Here is a 21645-nt window from a genome sequence, read left to right as displayed (position 1 = left end):
AAGAAGCTCTTGAAAGTTTCAGCTTCTTGGTTCTCTTCATTTTTCTTCAAACCTGTTTATTCCAGGTACCAAATAGAAATTGTCATGATATTTATGAAACGTCTATGACAAATCCACAGCACCTACAAAGAGAATCTCTCTGTATTAGTGGCATAATGCAATTCTAAATGTACAGGGCACTTGGCGAACATACCTACAACATTCCGAGATCATGTGACGAGACTGTCAGTGTATGTTGACAAACAAAATCTGTTCTGTGCATCAGAATGCTCATACCAGCGATATTTCTGCTCTATGCGGAATACCAAAGTTAATGGTTGGAAGAGAAAAGCAGCAATTTGATTTATTTGGGGAACTTTCAACTCACAGATTCAGCAAGTGCACTCACAGATTATATGCAACAAAATACTTACAAATTTGGAACATGTAATACAAGAAGTTAAAATTATAATTAGTGATAGAGGTACGTGTATTATATATTGGCCAGTCCATATGTAATGATCTGCCTTAGAGCTCTTGTACAATAGGAGTCTTAATCTGTCTGTGCAGATATCTTTGTGAATGGATACACATTGTTGCATGCTGTAAGTTACCACAAAACTTAATCATCCACAAGACACAGTTTCAATCCACAGCTGGTCTGCCACCTGTCGCCAAGAAAAGACATATCAGTGCCAAGCAGATGCAACCTCACAAAGGATATTTCTTTCAGTGCACTAACACTTAGCAGCAGAGGTGGTGCGACATTTGTAAAGCACACTTTTGAGTGAGGCACCGCACACTGCATACAGCCAAGGCTGGAAGACAGAGCAGTACAAGTCACCACTGTAAAAGGAAGTGGCACACTTGGAACTCACCCATGACACCCCTCTGTTAGTGAGAGATGATGGGGAGAAATCAGCAAAGCCAAGTGGGGATGCAGCAGTCAGCACTGAACCACAGAGAAGGCATCATCATAGCTGTGACAGAAGAAGGTGCACCAATTCATGACAACAAGACAAGAAGAATATTGCTGAATAATGAAGTCAAAGTGCTCATCAATACAGCTGTGGAGAGGCTATACCAACAGCTGGAATACAGAATTCTTGAGAATGTGGTGTCCACAATAGGTGTGGCAAAATAGGGAACATCACCATCAACTCCAGCTGGGGTGTTTGGAGGTTTTTCTGTGGCCATAAGGTGACTGCCATAGCTGGCTCAAATCCCTCCAGACCCGAAGAGGAAAAAAATAATAATTCCAAGGCCCAACATGGACAGTGAAAGGAAGTTAGATCCCGAAAAAACATCTTTGCACATACTGACAAATAAAGAAACTAAACCATGATGTAATCCCTATGGCTGAAAAGGATATTTAGCAGGTCCATGATGTAATCCCTATGGCTGAAAAGGATATTTAGCAGGTCCTCAACCAGTCTGCCCTTCCCCTTCAGGGAAGAGATCAGAAAATGAAAAATAAATAAATAAAAAAATATGCTGTGGCAGCCCCCTGTCCCATTGCTTGAGTTGCATAGTTTTCCTCTGCCTGCACCCATCTGTAGAGCCTGCTCAATACTTGTTGATTCAGTACAGTGGCTAGCAGGCTCGATTGACTCCATGATGATATGAATTTGTATTTGGTGTATGTTAATTCATATGTTGCTGGATATGAAATATAGCTAACATAGTGAATTATTCTTTAAACTTGGAAGGAACTCGCTATCTATCTCCAATTTTGAGAAACTAGATTGTATGTAAAGCTCTCCATCCTGAGCAGAAGCGCCAACAAAAAAGCCAAAATGAAATGTTCCCTCCTATACTATAAATGGTTTGAGTTATTGAAACGAAAGTTTGACAAATGATAGCATACAAAGAGGAGAGTATTTTGCCATATGGTTAAAATACAAATCTTCAATATCTACAGCGACATTCAAGCAACTACAGATTTTTTTCAGTGAAATAATGAAGGATGAAATATGACAGAAGGTTGCAGTTATTTATTTTATATGCATTTTCACAATAAACATTTAATATTAGTGGCATTAAGTTCTCCACATTGGTAAATCTTACATGAGAAAGAAAAGCTTTGCTCATGTTTCAGCAGCTACTTGAAGCCGGTGACAGAAGCTGGTTAGTAGTCAGTGGTCCCATGTCCTCCTCCTCGGTGAGATCACTTGATGTAATGTTTCTGTCCTCAAGAATTATGCAGTACACATATAGCCTTAACATATACAGTCTCCACTTTACACTCAAAAGACCATTTACACACACAATCTGGAACTCAATATACCAAATGCACACTACATTTTGACAAGCACAAGAAAGTCTGTAGTTAAAAACTTTATGTTTGTCATTTGCGGTAATTCTGTATTTAGGATAGAGTTGCATTAAGTTTTTTTAACAATGTATGTGCCTCATAACCTATGAAAATGCAAAGTGTTCCAGAGTTCCCAATCAGAGTCAGAGTCTAACTGCATAGACAGACTCACTGTGGACATTGCAGGGCACTATGTGCTTCACGAGCACTGGGCCACTACTGGGTCCTCCCATGTCTCTGCTGTGGGCAGTATGCATTAACCTGCAAAAGCTCTATTGTTCTGCCAAGCCTCTGCTCTGTCTCTGCTGCATGCAGGCAATTCTTGTGTTCTCAGCGTCTCTAGGGGGGGAAAAGGCAAAGTGTCAGATACAGGAAAAAATCTAAAGGTTCAAGGCAGAAGCTCCTTAACCAAAGGCAGTTTGCACATATTAATTTACTTTGTAAGCTACAGAGTGAACATCACAACTTTCAAAATTATTTGCAAATGATTTTTTCTCTACATACATCTATATTCTGCAAATCACTGTGAAGTACATTACAGACCATACACTCCATTGTACCAGACTTGTGTCTTGCCATAGACTAGATACACTATGTGATCAAAAGTATCCAGACACCTGGCTGAAAATGACTTAAAAGTTTGTGGCACCCTCCATCGATAATGCTGGGATTCAATATGGTGTTGGCCCACCCTTAGCCTTGATGCCAGCTTCCACTGTCACAGGCATACGTTCAATCAGATGCTGGAAGGTTTCTTGGGGAATGACAGCACATTCTTCATGGAGTGCTGCACTGAGGAGAGGTATCGATGTCGGTCGGTGAGGCCTGGCACGAAGTCGGCATCCCAAAACATCCCAAAGGCGTTTTATAGGTTTCAGGTCAGGACTCTGTGCAGGCCAGTCCATTACAGGGATGTTATTGTCATGTAACCACTCTGCCACAGGCATATGCATTATGAACATGTGCTTGATCATGTTGATAGATGCAATCACTCTCCCCGAATTGCTCTTCAACAGTGGGAAGCAAGAAGGTGCTTAAAACAAGTTTAAGCCTGTGCTGTGATAGTGCCATGCAAGACAACAAGGGGTGCAAGTCCCCTCCATGAAATGCATGACCACATCATAACACTACCGCCTCCGAATTTTACTGTTGGCACTACCCACGCTGGCAGATGACATTCACCGGGCATTCACCATACCCACATCCTGCCATTGGATCGCCACACTGTGTACCGTGATTCATCACACCACACAACATTTTTCCACTGTTCAATCATCCAATGTTTACGCTGCTTATACCAAGCAAGGTGTCAATTGGCATTTATTGGCACGATGTGTGGCTTATGAGCAGCTGCTCGACCATGAAATCCAAATTTTCTCACCTCCCTCCGAACTGTCATAGTACTTGTAGTAGATCCTGATGCAGTTTGGAATTCCTGTGTGATGGTCCGGATAGATGTCTGTCTATTGCACATTATGACCCTCTTCAACTGTTGGTGGTCTCTGTCAGTCAGCAGAAGAGATCGGCATGTAAGCTTTTGCGCTTTATGTGTCCCTTCATGTTTCCACTTCACTATCACATTGGAAACAGTGGACCTAGGGATGTTTAGGAGTGTGGAAATCCTGTGTACAGACATACAACCCAAGAGACACTCAATTACCTTACTATGTTTGAAGTCTGTGAGTTCCGCAGAGTGCCCCATTCTGCTCTCTCACAATATCTAATGACTACTGAAGTCACTGATATGGAGTACCTGGAAGTAGGTGGCAGCACAATGCACCTAATATTAAAAACGTATTTTTCTGGGGGTGTTCAGATACGTTTGATTACATAGTGTGTGTCTGAAAGAATAGACATGAAAATATAAATACATGTGTCTTGATGGCAAATCTTGCAGATTGCACTCTTTGTTTGGCCTATTGCAGGAATCAGGTGAGGGCGGGACCAGTGAGGATAATGTACAAGGAATACTATGTATGTAGTGTGTTACATATGGGAGTTTGGGTTGGCTGGGAAGTATGCTTGGATAGCCGAAGAAGTTAAGGTGTCCACTCATAATAAGTGAGAACTCTGGATTCGAGTCTGGATCCGGTACAAATTTTCGCCTGTGGCCATTGGATTTATTTCAGTACCCAATAGCAGCTCATGTCAGAATTTCATTTTTGCCATGCATGTTAGGGTTAATATTGCTCTTGGTTCTGTATCTGTAACAGTACACCCAGAACCTGGTGTTTTTAGAATAATGTTCTTGGAGATACAACCAAGATACAGCTATAATGAGATCTGAAATCAGTTGCTTCAGTGTTAAATGACACATATGCTCAAAAGGGCTTCTTGCATCAAACTCTTCGCTTGCTTATAAGTTTCAGTTTAATTCCTTAAATTGATTTTAGTAGCATACTTATATTTTTTTCACCATGTCTTTTCATTGTGCCATGAAAAAACAATACAGTCTTCTTACAGGTTCTTCCACCTGCAAAAGCTAAGCATTATAGCATATTTTTCATACTTCAATCCTTATTTCATTCAAAAATAATGATAGCACCTCCTGATCAGACCTGCCCGAAATAAGAGCCATGCGGTTAGAGTCACCATGTCACTGACTGCGCGGCCCTTTCTACCTGAGGTTCGAGTCCTCCCTCGGGCATGGGTTTGTGTGTTGTTCTTAGTGTAAGATAGTTTAAGCAGTTTGTATGTCTAGGGCCGATGACCTCAGCAGTTTGGTCCCTTAGAAATTCACACACATTTGAACATTTTGAAAATGGAAAAGCACAAGGAAAACTTTGTGTCATGTTGTCAAGCACAAGAAGTGTAATTAACTCAAAAATATAACCATTTGTTCCATGAATTTAATTGACGTAAATACAATCACTGCTGCATCTCCTCAAAATTTCAGACTGTGCATTATTCATAATAATGAGGACAAAGTCTTCCCTTGCCAGTAGTGGTTGAGGTTGGCTGCTTTTATCTTGTGGCTTGTAGAACAACACACAAGGGTTATCACTAGCACTGATTTCATTTACCTACACTTCTACATTGATGCTGTTGTTTTTGTGAGTGACATTGTTAGAAGTACAATATGGTCCATGCTTTTTGAGGTAAAGTGCTGTCTGGCCATGGCAGCCAGAGACAGTGGTCATGTGTGTGAGAGCTGTGCTTTTTTTTCATATGTGTGTGTGTGTGTGTGTGTGTGTGTGTGTGTGTGTGTGTGTGTGCGCACACGGGCGCGCATGCTTGTGCTATATTAATGCTATGTACTGCTGTTTCCCTCTTTGCTAGCCTGAAAAACTGAGTCAACATCCCTCTGTAATGAGTGTTATGTTGAACTTGGAAAGAGAATAGGGTGTTAGTATTATATATTGCAAAGCTTTGGGAATATATTTTTCTAGAAAATAAAATAGCATGAAAGTGTTAATGTGAAAAGATAGATGTTTTATTATTGCCGTTATTATTTATTTGTGTTAACTTTCTACCAGACTCGTACTCTGCATGATCTAAGTAATCCTTTAATGTGTAGAACATTTTGCTTAACAAGTACTTCTTAACTGCTTTTTAAAGTAAGTTTGCTTTAGAATACTTTTAATTGCCTAGGGCAATTTATTGTACAGTTTTATTCCGTGGTAGAAAATGCCGTTGTGTGTTTTGTGCTTATTCTTTCTTGGTAAATGTAGGTTCAATTTAGCCCTTTTTCTGTGGTCACTGACGCTGTTGTTCACGCAGTAATTATCAATACTATTTTTTATGTAAATGTACTCACACAGTGTAGTTAAAACACCCAGTGTTTTGAACAGATCTTGAAAATGAGCTCAGTTGCTTTGTTTGGTTATTATTCTTATACCCCTTTTCTGTAATTTTAAAACTGCATTCCTATTTAGTGCCTTTGTTTTCCAGAAAAGAATTCCATAGTTAAGAACTGAGTGTATGTATGGATAGTATATAAACAAAAGACACTAGCTGTTATCACTGATGACAGGACTGGAATCCCCTCCAGGTAGGCCACTTCCATATGTTCAGCTGTCTACCTTAATACGGCAACTCCCATCCCCATGTCTCCTCATCGGGGACTCCAGTGCTTACTACCCCCTGTGGGGGAGTGCCACTTCAATGGGTAGGGGTCTTCCAATTACCAACTTATTACAGGCTTTGATTTGTGTCTCCTCAATGACAGTTCCCCTACCAGTTTCAGTGCTGCTCATGGCACCTTTACTGCTATTGATCTCACAATCTCCTCTCCTGCTCTTGCCACTTCCCTGTATTGGTCACCTCATGATGATCTTTGTGACAGTGACCACTTTCCACTGATTCTGTCACTCCCATGCTGCCACCAGGCAGACAGGTACTCACATTGGGCATTCCAGAGGACCAATTGGCCTTTACACATGTGTATGGTGCACTTCGATACCTCTCTTTCATATTACATTGATACAGTCATGGAGGGCATCTTTGTCACTATTCTTCATGCTGCTAGCACTGCTATTCCCCTATCCACAGGTCCCCCTGGTACCGTGATGGACCAACGACATAGCACTTGCTATCCAGGACTGCCAATGGGTGCTGCTTTTAAGCACCTCCGTACTAAAGCTTGCTACTACCTTATTAGTCAAAGTAAAAAGGTATTCTGGGAGCACTGTTTCATCCCTGGAGCATAAGCCTCTTCATCGCAGGTTTGATCCAAGCTCCATAGCCTTCTGGGCCACCAGTGGCAATCACCTTTCCAGGTCTTATCCTCCAAGGTGCTCTGTGTACTGATCCATTGGTCCTTGCAATGCACTTTGCAACAGCGTCAGCATCCTCTTCCTATACTGCTACCTTTCTTCAGCAGAAACGCCAAGTTGAACAGACACCCCTCTGTTTCAACCCCCACCAAGCTGACTCCAATAATGGCACTTCACTGAATGGGAACTCTTGCGGGCTCTTACCTCTTCACATGACACGGCCCCAGGCATGGATTCCATTCACATCCAGATGATTCAGCACTTGGACATTACCCAGAGGCAACATCTACTCAGGGTCTTCAACTGTATTTGGCTCACAGGTGCCTTCCCCTCACAATGGCGAGACAGTATAGTTATCTCATCGTTAAGCCTGCGAAGAACCCAACAGCTACCGCCTGATTAGCCTGACCATCGTATTTTATAAACTGCTCGAGAGGATGGTTAGCTTCCTATTACGTTGGGTACTCAAATCTCTGGGCCTTTTGTCCTCATATTAGTGTGGCTTCCAGTATGGATGATCTACAATTGACTGTTTACTCAGATAGAATACAGCAATCTGACAGGCTTTTACTCACCTCCGGCACCTTGTCACGGTCCTCTTTGACCTACATAAGGCATACGGCATGGTTTGGTGCCATTGCATTTTAGTTACCCTCCAAGACTGGGGCTTTTGCGGCCCCCTTCTGATTTTTATCTGTGAGATTTTATCCCACTGGCTCTTCTGGGTTGGAGTTGGCACTTCATTCAGCACCCTTCAGATTCATGAGAACATTATCCCACAGGATTCTGTGTTAAGTGTCACCCTCTGCCTCATAGCTATCAGTGGGCTTGTAACCTCTGTTGAGCCTCTGATTAACCCGGCGTTGTATGTTGACAATTTTTGCATCTGGTGCAGCTGTCACTCGAGAGCATCTGCTGAGTGCCACCTCCAAAGTGCCATCCGACAGGCCTCTGCAAGGATCATCTCCCGTGGCTTCCAGTTATCTCCCTCCAAAATGCAGGTTATGCATTTTTGCTGTTGACCCACAGTACACCCCAATCAAGAACTTTTCCAGTTTTTCCCCTCCAAAACCCGGGTTATGCATTTTTGCTATTGGCCCACAGCACACCCTGATCAAGAACTTTTTTTAGGTGACCAGCATCTATATGTTGTAGCACAGTCCCATTTCTTTGGCCCAATTTTTGATAATAAGCTGAAGTGGGTGGCCCATATTCACCACCTGTAAACTACATGCATGCTCTCCACGTCCTGGCCCACACACCTTGAGGTGCAGACCATGCTACTTTTCTCCATCTTTACCATGCTGTGGTTTCATCCAGAATAGCGTACGGTAGTCAGACTTTTGGCTCATTGGCTCCTTCCACTCTGAAAATACTTGACACTTTTCACCAGTGTGGGGTATGTATGGATATTGGTACCTTTCGCACTAGTCCTGGTGACAGTCTCCTCGCAGAAGTGGGGATTCCCCCTCTACAAATGTGATGAAGCCAACTCCTGGTTTCTTACGCAATCACCATTTACCGATTCCCTAACCATCCCGTGCACCCTGTCGTCTTTGCAAATGAGGGACGTCTCCATCCTGATACCTGCCCCTAGATGGGATTGCCGGTTGTCATGCGTCTATGTATGGATATTGGTACCTTTCGCACTAGTCCTGGTGACAGTCTCCTCGCAGAAGTGGGGATTCCCCCTCTACAAATGTGATGAAGCCAACTCCTGGTTTCTTACGCAATCACCATTTACCGATTCCCTAACCATCCCGTGCACCCTGTCGTCTTTGCAAATGAGGGACGTCTCCATCCTGATACCTGCTCCTAGATGGGATTGCCGGTTGTCATGCGTCTTACTTCCCTCTATTGAGATCTCCATCTCCACTCACTGAAATATGTCCTGTATGTTTTCTCTCACCCCTCCCTTCCTTGGAGGGTGCCTAGACCACAGATTAGGATTGAGCTATTCCGGGGTCCTAAGGTCACTGTTGCCCCTATGGACTTCCGGCGTCATGTACATTCCATCCTTGCAGAGTTCGAGGGGGCTATCACTTCTGCACTGATGGCTCTAAGAAGATCTTAGATAAGGCGGGATATGCTTTCACATCTCCTACTGGCTTAGAACACCATTTATTGCCAGGATCATGTAGTGTGTTCACAGCAGAGCTGCTGACCATTAACAGGTTCCTCCATTTTGTCACTCAGGCCTCCCTCTACAATATTTTAATATGTACCGACACAGTGAGCAGTCTGCATGCTATAAACTGGTGCTACTCTCATCACCCTTTGGTCTCTGCTATCCATGACCTTCTCTTTGCCCTTGGCCATGACACCTACTCAGTTGTCTTTCTCTGGGTCCCAAGTAATGTGATCATTCCAGGGAATGAACTGGCTGGCCACTTGGCAAGAGAAGCAGATACTTACCCCCCATTCTGTTTCATTGTTCCAGCTGCAGATATGTGGATCTACATAAAATCTCTCTTTGCCCAAAGGCACTCTTCCTAATGCTCCTCTCGGAAGGAGTCCATTGTCTTATGTCATCTACGCATTGGTCAAACCAATCTCACCCATTGTTTTCTCCTGTGTAATGAGCCACCCCCACAATGTGGCTATTGAACCAGACTGTTGGTATCACATACATTGGTGGAATGTCCCCTTCTTTTGACCCTTCATATTAAGTATAGTCTTCCAGATTCATTATCTTTGACATTAGCAGATTCATGGATGGTTGAGCTGGTCCTCAGTTTCCCTAAATTTGGTTGCCCGAATGTAGAGGCTTGCCCATTCTCTAAAGCAGGATAGGTGGCGATCTGTGGCAGCTCTGATGACAGAGTACACTGCGTGTGCGGGCACAAGTGTTTTAGAGCACACCATTCAGCACAAAGTGTTGAACATGTTGTTCCACAGCAGAGGACCTCTATGTGTTTCCATGTTGACCTAACAGCATCATCAATTATGATTGTAGTGGGCATGGGATCATCAAGATTGGATGGCAGATCAATGAAATCATGCCACCTGGTCGGATGAATCCCTTTTTTGTTAAACCAGGTTGATGGTCTTGTCCAGATATGCCATCATCCAGGTGAATGGCTACTCAAAACATGCAATGTGCCACAAGTGCATGCCGGTGGGAGCAGTATTATGTTACAGGGGACATTCACTTGGGGTTTCTTGGGACCTGTGGTCGTAATCAAAGGCACCATGACAGCTATGGACTACCCGAACATTATTAGGGACCACCTGTAACTCCTCATGCTTGATGCATTTTCTAACAGTGATGGCATATTCCAGAAGGATAACTGTCCATGTCACAAGGCCCAATCATGCTGCAATGGTTTGAGGAGCATGATAGTGAACTCATGTTGATGTCTTGACCATCAAATTCGGCTTATTTGATTTCGATGAAACCTGACTGGGACACTGTCGGGCAGCAGCTCCACGTCCACAAATCAACCGCCCATAAATTCTAGGAGTGTGTGACCTGTGCATAGGTGCCACAAACCTCTGGAAACCTATGAAATACTTGTCAAATCTATTGCAAGCAGAATCACTGCTGAATTGTGTTCCAGAGGGGGGGACCAACACACTTTTAATTAGGTAGTCATAATGTTTTGGCTCAGTGTATTTATGGTGATATGGAATCTCTTCTCTCACATCAGATTTCCCACTATCTTATGAAATGTAATATAATAATATGTTGCACTGAAAAAAAAATTTCAATACAACATTTAAGTTGAATTAATACCATTTTATACAAGGGCAGTTAATACAAATTAGCTGAAAGCAAGTCAGAAACTATCACAAAATCCATGAATCCAAAACAAGTGGTTGTTCATTCTTTTTTTGTGTAATTGATCAGTTATGCTTTGTACATGTTTATAGCCAGCTTGTTCCTTTATTAAAATTCAGTATTTTTACCCTGCATTTGACGATAATTTTAGTGAACATCATTTTCATTGTCAAGAGGAGACTGTTAGATCTATAGTTTTATAGTTTTTTATGTCTTGTCAGTCTCCACAAACAGAAGGCATTGTGTTGCAGACAGGCTAAAATATTAAGCTTTTGGACAAAGTCCTTCTGAAATAGAAAACATACAGGAATTCACTCAAGCACAACTCACACACACGTGGCCACTGTCTCTGGGCACTGGTGGCTGACTAATGTGTGCAGCAATCTGTCAGGGTGGGTGGTGGATGTAAGGAGGAGTCATGGGGTGGGGAGGGGGAAGATGCTGTGCTGCCTGTGGGAGAAATGTGGTGGGGACAGAATAGGGCTGCTAGGTGCAGTGTCAGGAGGCTGTACTGGGGGGGAGGGTGGTTAGGATGAGGGGAAAGGGAGGGGGAGAGATGAGCAGTAGAGAAGGGGAAAATACTAGTAGGAGGATTGGTGGGATAGAAGGATTGTGTAGTGTAGAAGTGGGAGCAGGAAAGGGGATATTGGGGATATGTGGGTGGAGGACACGGACTAGCAAAGGTTGAGGCCGTGGGGTTATGGGAATGAGATATGGAATTCCGAGCTGTGGTTCAGAAAAGCTGTTGTTGGTGGGAAGAACACAGATGGTACAGGCTGTGAATCAGTCATTAAAGTGAAGCACATTATATTGGGCAGCATGTTTAGCAACTTTGTGGTCCAGCTGTTTCTTGACTACAGTTTGGCAGTGGCTATTCTTTCGGGCAGACAGCTTGTCATTCCCATATAGAAAGTGGCAAAGTTCTTGCAGCTTAGTTTGTGGATCAGATGACTGCTTTTACAGGTAGCCCTGTCTTTGATTGGGCAGGAGATGCCAGTGACAGGGCTCATGTAGGTGGTAGTGGGAGGATGTGTGAGACAGGTTTTGGATCTAGGTCTGTTGCAGGGATATGAGTCATGAGGAAAGGGATTAGGAGCAGGAGAGGAGTAAGGATGGACAAAAGGACATTTGCATAGGTTTTGTGGACAGCGGAATATCACTGTGGGAGGGATGTGGAGGATATTCCTTGTTTCAGAACAGAGGTAATTGAAACTCTGGTGGAGAATGTGATTCAGTTGCTCCACTTCTGGCTGGTACTGAGTCACAAGAGGATTACTCCTTTGTAGCCAGACAGTGGGTATGTGGGAGGTGGTAGGTGACTGGAGAGACAAGGCACAGGAGAGCTGTTTCTGGACAAGGCTGGATGGATAATTTTCATCTGCGAAGGCCTCAGTGAGATCTTTGACGTATTTGGAGAGGTACTGTTCATCACTTCAGATGCAACAGATACAGGCAGTTAGACTCTAGAAAAAGGGCTATGTAGTATGGAATGGGTGGCAACTGTTGGAATGGAGGTATTCTCAGTGGTTGGTAGGTTTGATGTGGACAGAGGTACTGATGTAGCCATCGTTGAGGAGGAGATCAAAATTGAGGAAGGTGGTTTTTTGGGTTGAAGGGGACCAGGTGAACTGAATGGCAGAGAAGGTGTTCAGATACTGGAAGAATGTGGATAGGATGTCCTCCCCCCTCAGTCTGTGAGGGGACATTAGGGATGGCTCTTGTAGAGGCCGTGGATAGCGGTAGTCAAAAGTGGGGGTAGGAGGTGAACAGGTTGGAGAGTTTTTTGAAGTGGCAATGTGCATGCAGCTCTAGTTCCTTGAAGACAAGAGTTTCAGAATGGGGCATGGGATACAGGAAATTGGGACTGAAGAGAAGGAGAATTTTATGGTTGAAGAAGAGATATTGCAAGGAGGTTTGGGCATGATTCATATGTTTTTGTGGGACTAAGGTGATGAGGGCTATGGACTGACGAAACCTGAGCAGAATGAGGTCATTGTCAAAGGGTGCATTGTAGCCAGAGATAGGTAATTTGTTGGTCAGGCCATTTGGAGGAATTCCATGAGCTAGGCAACAGTTCAGGAACAGCATGCAAGACTGGGTTCTGGCTAGGGATTGGGAAACTTCTGTGTACTGGCACAGATGGAAGGATCAAAGATCCACAGGGAAGAACAAGAAATTTTAAAATGGATGGAAAAATCACAAAATTGATGAAGTGGATGAAGTACAGGAGAAAAGTGGGGTGTATAGCGAAAGACAAAAATAGGCTAATAAAATCTATGTGAAAACATAATGGGGCCAAAGAGAAAAATAAGTAAAAAGATGATAATAGTGGGATGCAGGCAACTGGGTGGATATTTGTGAAGAGAGAGGGCAGCAGGTGTAACTGGATTAGGTGAGGTCAATATGTACATGCTGGAATAAGGGAAGAGAGAAGGGGGTGGAGGTTGTTAATTACGGGGTCCAACAAAGTACATGTGACACAAGAAAGGTAGAGAAAAACATGCAAAAATATGTCAGGATGAAGGAGGAAAAGGGATCAGTTTCAAGGTTCAGGAATAATTACATCAGTGGGAAAAATGTGGGACATGAGATGCTACACCTACAGTCCTTGCAGTCACATAACCATGTGTTGTGTGCAGATGAGATTGTTGATACAGGGTAGCTTGGAAATAAGAGTATGTGCAGTTTGGAAGGTGACAATAAAACACTGGAAAAAAGAGGAAGAAACTGAGTAAAGTAATGCCCTAGAGCAGGGGCGGGCAAACGTTGCACGCGGCTCATGAGTGCACAGCGCTGCACGTGTGCTGCTCGCGTGCAGTCGTCCAATGGGGCAGTGGCGACAGCCGGCAGGTTGCGGCAGTGTAGTACGAGGCTAAGCTGCGGACGTTGATTCAAAGCGACCACTACTTAGTGAACGTTGTATCTGAAGTACCGGAAAATGCAGAGTGAATCAAGGAAACGGAGAAGTGGAGATTTGCTATCTTTTAAAAAGGAATGGGAGAATCAATTTTTCTTTGTACAAAAACGTGAAAATTCGAAATGTTTAATATGTGGCAGTATTCTTGCTGGTCAGCGGAAGGTTAGTATTGAACGCCATTATAATAAATTTCACAAGGACGAGTACAATTTATTGTCGGATTCTGAGCAGATGGGGAAATTGACTGAACTTAAGAAGAGCGATCTGACGATACTAGATGAATCTGACATAACTTGCTGTTGTCACGAGAGATCTACAACTTTCTTTCGTTGTGTCTCTCATCTAACTGATTTTACATTTTATGGAGCACTGTTTTCAATTTTTCAGGATGACAACAATGATAGCCCAGCGGTACATGCAAGTTATAAGATTGCACTTAATATTGCAAGAGCTGGAAAACCATTTGCTGAAGGTGAGTTTATAAAGGAGTGCATCAATGATGCTGCCCGCTGAATGCAAATCAGTTTCGAGCTATCACTCTTTCTCGGCGGACTGTAAGTCGTCGTATAAGTGCCATGGCAGGTGACGTTTACCGTCAATTAAGGAGTGCAGTGAAGGAGTTTATTGCATTTTCTATCGCACTTGATGAGTCCACAGATATTTCAGACACCGCGCAATTAGTGATTTACGTCCGCGACGTGGACACTGCTCTGCACATAACAGAGGATTTTTTAGATATGATATCTTTAAAAAGCACGACCACCGGCGCAGACATCCTGAAAGCCATTGAAGAAGCTGTTGATTCAGATGGCTTAAACTGGAAACGTTTGGTGTCAGTGACAACAGACGGAGCACCTGCAATGAAAGGGGAACAAATGGGATTTGTTGGATTACTCAGAAAAAAGCTACAGCGTACAGAAGAATCATTGTACAGCATCCACTGTATTTTGCACCAAGAAGTACTCTATGCAAAAGCAGCAAAACTGGGGGATGTCATGCAAGTGGTTATTTGGGCAGTTAATTATTTGAGATGCCACGGGCTTACACATAGACAGTTTCATACATACTTAGCTGAAATTGAGGGAGAGTACGGTGACATACCTTACCACAGTGAAGTCCGCTGGCTTAGCCGCGGTAATGTACTCAAAAGATTTTTTGAGCTGAGAATACCAATAAATCAGTTCTTAAAGGACAAAGGAAGATACGACCCCAAGTTAGAGGATCCAGAGTGGGTTGCCGCCCTTGCATTTTTAGTGGACATTACCAGACACATAAATGCACTGAACACAAGTTTACAAGGAGAAAATCAGCTAAGTTGTGAAATGGCTGAAAAGGTACAAGCTTTAACTAGCAAGCTTGATCTGTGGGAAAGACAGCTCTCGTCAGGGAACACAGTCCATTTCCCTACTCTGTCTACTGTGCAAGAACAGAATTGCAAAGAATATGTTTCCGTACTTAGTGCAATAAAAGAGGTATTTCTCAAGCGATTTGGGGATATATCATATTTATCCCAAGCATTTGAATGGTTCTCAAGACCATTTGCTGTTTCTGTAGATGATATTCATCCCAATTTGCAAATGGAATTAATAGATCTACAGTGTAATTCACGTCTAAGAGACAAGTTCCTTTTGGCAAGATGTGTAATAGACTTTTATCACGACTTTCCACAGCAAGAGTTTGCTCGTCTCCATTGTGAAGCCGCGAAGACAATTTCAGTGTTTGGCTCAACATACGTTTGTGAGAGATTTTTTTCTGTTATGAAAATTAATAAGTCTCAGTTAAGAGCAAACATCAGTGATGAAAATTTATGTAACTGTTTGCGTTTGTCTGTATGTAGAAATTTTGTTCCAGACATTAAACGTATTGTAAACTCCACCTGTGATAATTAAATAAAATGTATCATAGGTAAAAGGCACTCTTTCAAACCATGATTTCTTTCAAGCACTCCTACTAACCTTATTTCTTCATTCAGTAAAGCAAGCTAGGAAAGAAACCGCATTACAGAGGAAGGAGTGGAGAGACGATATGGTGGGGAGGGGAGAGAAGCGGGTGGCTAGCTTGCCCCTGTGTGCGTGCAGAACACCTGTTAACTGCACGCGTGCAAGTGCACCGCACACGTGCAGGATTCCTGCCCGCCCCTGCCCTAGAGAATAGTAACAAAGTAAAATACCACTTTGTTGCGGGATGGAAGGAACTACATAAGGCAAAATCTGTCAATGGAAAGTCCTGGTTGGAATAACAACAATTCACCATAAAGAAAAGGCTTTACATTGCAGACAGGCATGGCAAAAAAGGCTGCAAAGTATTAAACTTCTGGAGAAAACCCTTCTTCTAAAATAGAAAACACACACACACCCACTCACAGTCATAGAAGCACAGTTTATATGCGCATGGACATTGTCTGTGGGTGCTGGAGCCTAACTGCAACTACTCTGACTTAAGCAGCAATCTACTGGGGTGGGTGATGAAGGCAAGGAGGCATTATGGGGCAGGAAGAGGAAGGAAGGATGGTAGGATAGGTCTGGGGGAGGATGCTGTGCTACTTCCTGTGGTAGCATGCAGGTGCATGGTGGAAACAGACTAGAGCTGCTGGTTTCAGTGTCATGAGGCTGTGCGGAGGGTGTTAAAGAAGAGGGAAAAGAGAGAGGGGGAGGAGAGAATACGAGAAGGGGAAAACACCAGTAGGAGTTTTGGTGGGATAGAAGGTGTGCGTAATGCTGGACTGGGAGCAGGGAAGGGGATAGGTGGATGCAGGATGGGGAAATGGGGTGGGAATGGGGGATGTTACAGGAATGAAGGACAGGTTTCGGACCTGCACAGTTCAGAAAAGTTATTGCTCATAGGAAGGATCCAAATGGTTCAGGCTTCGAATCAATCATTAAAGTGAAGCACGTCGTGTTGGGCAGCATTTTCAGCAACTGGGTGGTCCAGCTGTTTCTTATCAACAGTTTGGCGGTGGTCTGTCATGTGGACAGGCAGCTTGTTAGCTGTCATGCCCATGAAGAAAGTGGCACAGTGGTTGCAACTTTGTGGATCACATTGCTGTTTCTACAGGCATCCCTGCCTCTGCTGTGGTAGGAGATGTTTTTCTTTCAAACTGCCCAAAAATTCCCATCTTGATTTTCAGTAGCATGCATAAAAAGTTTGATGATGTTTATCTATTTTCAACTAGTTTCATGGTGAGTTTTCTATTATGTAACTATATACTGGTGAGTTATCTACACATCTCATACTATAAAATACCTAAAATAACTGATGTTTTGGTAATTAACTAATTATTGGGGGGGGGGGGCGGGGGAGGGGGGGTGCACTTCAATGTATTTCATTTATAATGATGTCATAAGACCACTGTTGATGAATTTATCAAGTTTTGTTGGCCCTAAAATATCATTGGTGGGTGTTAGGAGAGAGGGAGAGGCTATACAGCTGACCGTTTAAGGGTTACTTCTTGCTGGTAACTGGTGACAAGCTTGTAGGGAGCTGTTAGTTGCAGAGAAATGATGCCAGTTCTGCACACAGTGTTTGTTTAGCTGGTTGTCGCAGTGCATATTGGGGCTGCTGCACACTGATGTCATACTGGGATCATCACCAGCCAGAATGTCAAGAGCGTATAAGCACTTCTCCTTATTGTTGTTGTGAGGCTGCTTCTGGATTTCAGTTGCCTCTTTTATTTTGTGTTTGTATATCCATGGCTGAACTGCAAGTACACATGCTTCCTGAGACTTAATAGGCTGCCGACTATCGTGATGGTGCTGCACTAGTGCTGGTCTGTTGTGGTGCCCCATGCCCCAGTCAATCATAATGCTCATGTTTCCACAGTGTAGGCAGCACTGCACTGACAGTGTATCTTGTAGACACTTGTGGGGTTGAGGGCTTTTAGCACATCCTTAGTGGAACCTACCTATTCTGGCTCCTGCTGTCACTCCAGAAGACTTATTTGATGCCTCCTCAGCAAAGCACACTGCGCTTTCAACATATCTTGGAGACACCTGTGGTGTCGAGGAGTGTTACTACATCCTTAGTGGAACCTACCAAATTCTGGATCCTGGTGCCACTCCAGAAAACTGATTTGTTGCTTCCTCAGCAAAGCATCTTACCCAATTGATCTCTGATGCACTTGATGTAAGATAAGTGGACAACCAAGAGCTGTCTTTTTATTTCATTTTCCATGTCCAGCTTCCTGTTGAAATTTGTTGCTCTGCTTATGGTTTTACAGCTGTATTAATTGATTCTGAACATGTTATTCAGCTCTTTCATTTCATATTTGATATTGCTTGTGTTACTGATGTGGTGGGCTTGAACATTCAGTGTTTGTGTACAGAGCACCTTTGAGCTGAATGATGGTAGGATTCAGCACATAGTATTAGTTGGTGTGGTTCTACAGAGATGCCAACTTAAGGGTGCAAGGTACTGTGTGCCCCCACAACCCACTGTTCAAATGTGCATTCCTCACCATCCCCTCCCCCCACCTCTCCATTGCCCCCCTTTTATGGGGAATCTGTTAAACTTGCATGTACATTGTTGCATAAGAGTATGTGTCATTAGGTACCAGGATAATGGCAGTTTGATTAATATGGCACAAAGTTGATAACATCAGTCGTCTGTTAGTCTTACTGTGAATCAGTCAAATTATTAATCAGTCTTTTGGCCCTTAGTGGCCAGTTCAAAATGGATAGGTTTGTGACTAAGAAGAAAAGTGTTAATGCACCAGATGTTAGTGATGGTGAGCCTAATCTGTGTTAGTAAAAAATCTTTCCAGAAAAAGATTGCAGTTATCAACCCTCTTGGAACCAAAAATATGCACAAATCAATTACAATGAGGTAAAATACATCATTTTTTGAAAAATTTTTGGACCAATATTTGAAGAAAATTATTTTCAGGTTTCTCACAAAAGGAAGAAACTTTTGTGGAAACTGGTTTTTTGGACTGGAAGAAAGGGGTAGAAAAGTTGAAACTGCACCAGGCTCCCATAGAGAAGCTGTACTGAAATCAAATCCTTAAAATCAAATATCAATGTATTTACCCAGATTTCAAAACAAAAACTGACACAAATGGAATGAAATCAAGCTCATTCACTAAAAATCGTATCTTTGCTCCCATACTTCGCAGCGCAAGGGCTTGCAATATGAGGGCATACTAATGAGACAAGGAAATTTGACAACATTATTACATCTTTGATGTGAAGATAACCAGCAACTTATAAGGACATTGACTGTAGGAATACTGATGAAAAAAACCTGAACAACCCAGCCAGAACAGAGAACAGGATCTTTCCAGTGGTAGACTTTGTGAAGGTTACAATGAAGAGTCAAAGCAGGACAATGTGAACTTCTGCAGGCCTTTAACTGGCAATATGATGTAATTAAAATCTTGTTACTCATGAGAACCAGTTTAGGGAACTTTAAGCACCACCCCTCAGGACAGAAATTATCAAGCACCATCTCTCAGGACAGAAATTATGAATATTCTTCAACACTTTAGGTGTCTATCCCATAGAAATAACACAGAAAAAATTAGGCAGATGATAAAAGGTCCAATTTGCCACACATTTCACAGTGGTTCACAGAGAGTATATATAGATAAAGAAAAGTGTCCACTGGTGAGACTGCATTGTGTGCTTGTGTACTATAACACTTGTTGCTTGCTCGAAGTTTGAATTATAGAGTGAAAAACTACTGGAACTCCAGCCCATTAGTGCAAGAATTCAGCTTAACTAAAGATCTGCTCCGATTCTCAAAGATCCATTAGGCTTCTTTCAGTACATCATATGCTTTCACTACCAGTAGAACTTACTCTACTAAACCTAAATATATTAGTCTTTACTGGGAGAAAAATCTAATTAGAACATCATGTGTGAAAAATTCACCTTAAAATTGTTTGCAAGGACTTAAGTCACATTTGAAATTACATTTATGAAATGTTACCCAAATAGCATAAGACAAAATTGGTTTCTTTTTACACTGGACAAATTAAAGCCTATCTGCTACAGTGTGGATTTTAGTAGAAAGACAACATACAACATTTTTTTTCTTTGTGAAATCAAGAATATCAGGACCAGACAGATACAGTAATTTTCTAAGAAGAGCTGGAAGTTTTGCATTGTAATATCAGTGACAGGACATACCCCAAAATGAAGGGGCAAGCATTATTGATAAATGTTGCAATTCTCTTTGTGTAACTGACACTGTAATGAAGGTGAATTTTGCACAGCCTGCTATAGAACTTCCTCTGGTATAGTGAAACCTGATGTGCTTGATGTTAGTGTTTGTGTTGCCCTAAACTGAGAATTTTAGGCTTTATTGTGTAGTGCTCAATAACAGTCCACTGTCTTTGTGGCTGTAATCCTCTTCATCACTACAGTGTCCAGAAATGTCAGTCCTATGTGCAACAGTACACAGAGTTCATAGGAACTGCACAACAACTACCACGAAGCAAACAACACTGCTCACATCCTTTTATGGCCGAGTACCTTTAAGCAATATAAACTAACTGCCAGTTTGAGTTTCTAGAGAATGTGCGAATATTTTCTTTTTCATACTTTATTTTGTAGGACTACCATAATCTTGTTCACTATTATGAAACATATCATCACATTATAATAATAATAATAACAGTAGTTATAATGTGCAGGAAATGGGGGAGGTGGTGGTCAGGGTCTCCTAGAAACCATCCCAGCATTCACCTAGAATTTGTTGGGAAAATAATGGAAAACCCTGATCAGCAATTGAGTAAGCCCTATAAGAATAAATTGAGTATACTAGTACCACAGATACATAGCATAAACCCCTGTCATTAAGAACAATTGTTTTTGCTACTTCTCTGTAAAAATGCCAATATTGGCTAGTTACACACCTTAGTCTTTCTCCCATGTTGTTTATACATAATGATCTGTGGAAGCATATTGATATGATCATTTATTTATTAATTCATTGTTTTTCATGGTTTTCTTTCTGGTAAAGGACCTTCAGGATTTTGAAAGAAGTCAAAGTTTATAATATAGAAACTAACTCCGTTTGCTGTATTATATATTAACTCTGATGAAATTGATATATTTTATTTGTGCTTACAAGGTATATAAGTGAGAGAGAGAGCATCATTCTAAATCATAAGCTGTGTGTTGGACATTTGAAAGATTGCACCCAAACTGTCAATCAAATCAAATCATTTGACAGTAGTTTTTGTGTAAAAAAATATTTTATTCATATTTATTTTTCCCTTTGCAAAAAGTATGTGATGAACTTTAATTTCTGCTATTCAAAAATGTGTCTTGGCAGCTCAGTCAGTAAGGTAATTGCTCATAGATGGCGAGGTTATGTGTTTTGAGTTCCAGTCCAGGAAATAGTTTTAATCTCTTAGGAAGTTTCAGTCAGGAATGGTTTGTTAACTTGGAAATATTGTAGTGATGATTATGTGGCATTTTACAGTACCGAGCACCAGTAATTCGCAGAATATCCATCCGAGAAAAATATTCTCCACAGGCACAACGTAAAGTGTCTGATACTTCAGTACATAACTCTACAGATGTAATACAGTCTAAGAGTCAGGCTCCTAGCACAATGCCATCAAATTCAGGTGAGTTACACATACCAACTTTATTAAACATTTTCTGTAGGGTTTGCTCTAAAACTTTCATAGAAGATGTTTTACATATAGGCCTTTCTTTAACAAACAACTATAAAATTATGTTGTGCTCCAACTAGCTTCAGCTGTTTTGTCATCATATGGTGGATCTGAACATAATACACAATAAAAGCATACAACTTCTTTGTAAAGGAAAAGACACATTTAATACTGTAATTTTATTACATCATTACATGCTTACTTTAAAGCTTAATATTTTATACACCACATGCCCATTATTGCAAAATACGTTGATTATACCAGGGTTGGAACTTAAATAGTGGAAACTATTTATTCACAACTGATACAAAAGAGTTA

The 21645-nt window shown here is 42.0% G+C and overlaps 1 protein-coding gene across 1 annotated transcript in view; it reads left to right on the top strand.

Annotated features, from left to right (window-relative positions):
- LOC124776891 overlaps nt 1-21645 on the top strand; it is a 330314-nt gene that overhangs the window by 134938 nt on the left and 173731 nt on the right. The window contains exon 4 of the mRNA XM_047252077.1: nt 21132-21279. Within this exon, the coding sequence (XP_047108033.1) occupies nt 21132-21279 (148 nt within the window). The remainder of the gene's footprint in view (nt 1-21131; nt 21280-21645) is intronic.

The sequence above is a fragment of the Schistocerca piceifrons genome, chromosome 2 (assembly GCF_021461385.2).
Source record: "Schistocerca piceifrons isolate TAMUIC-IGC-003096 chromosome 2, iqSchPice1.1, whole genome shotgun sequence".
In the NCBI taxonomy this organism is placed as follows: domain Eukaryota; kingdom Metazoa; phylum Arthropoda; class Insecta; order Orthoptera; family Acrididae; genus Schistocerca; species Schistocerca piceifrons.
The sequence above is the reverse complement of the archived record's forward strand: the minus strand, read 5'-3'. Positions and strand labels throughout refer to the sequence as shown.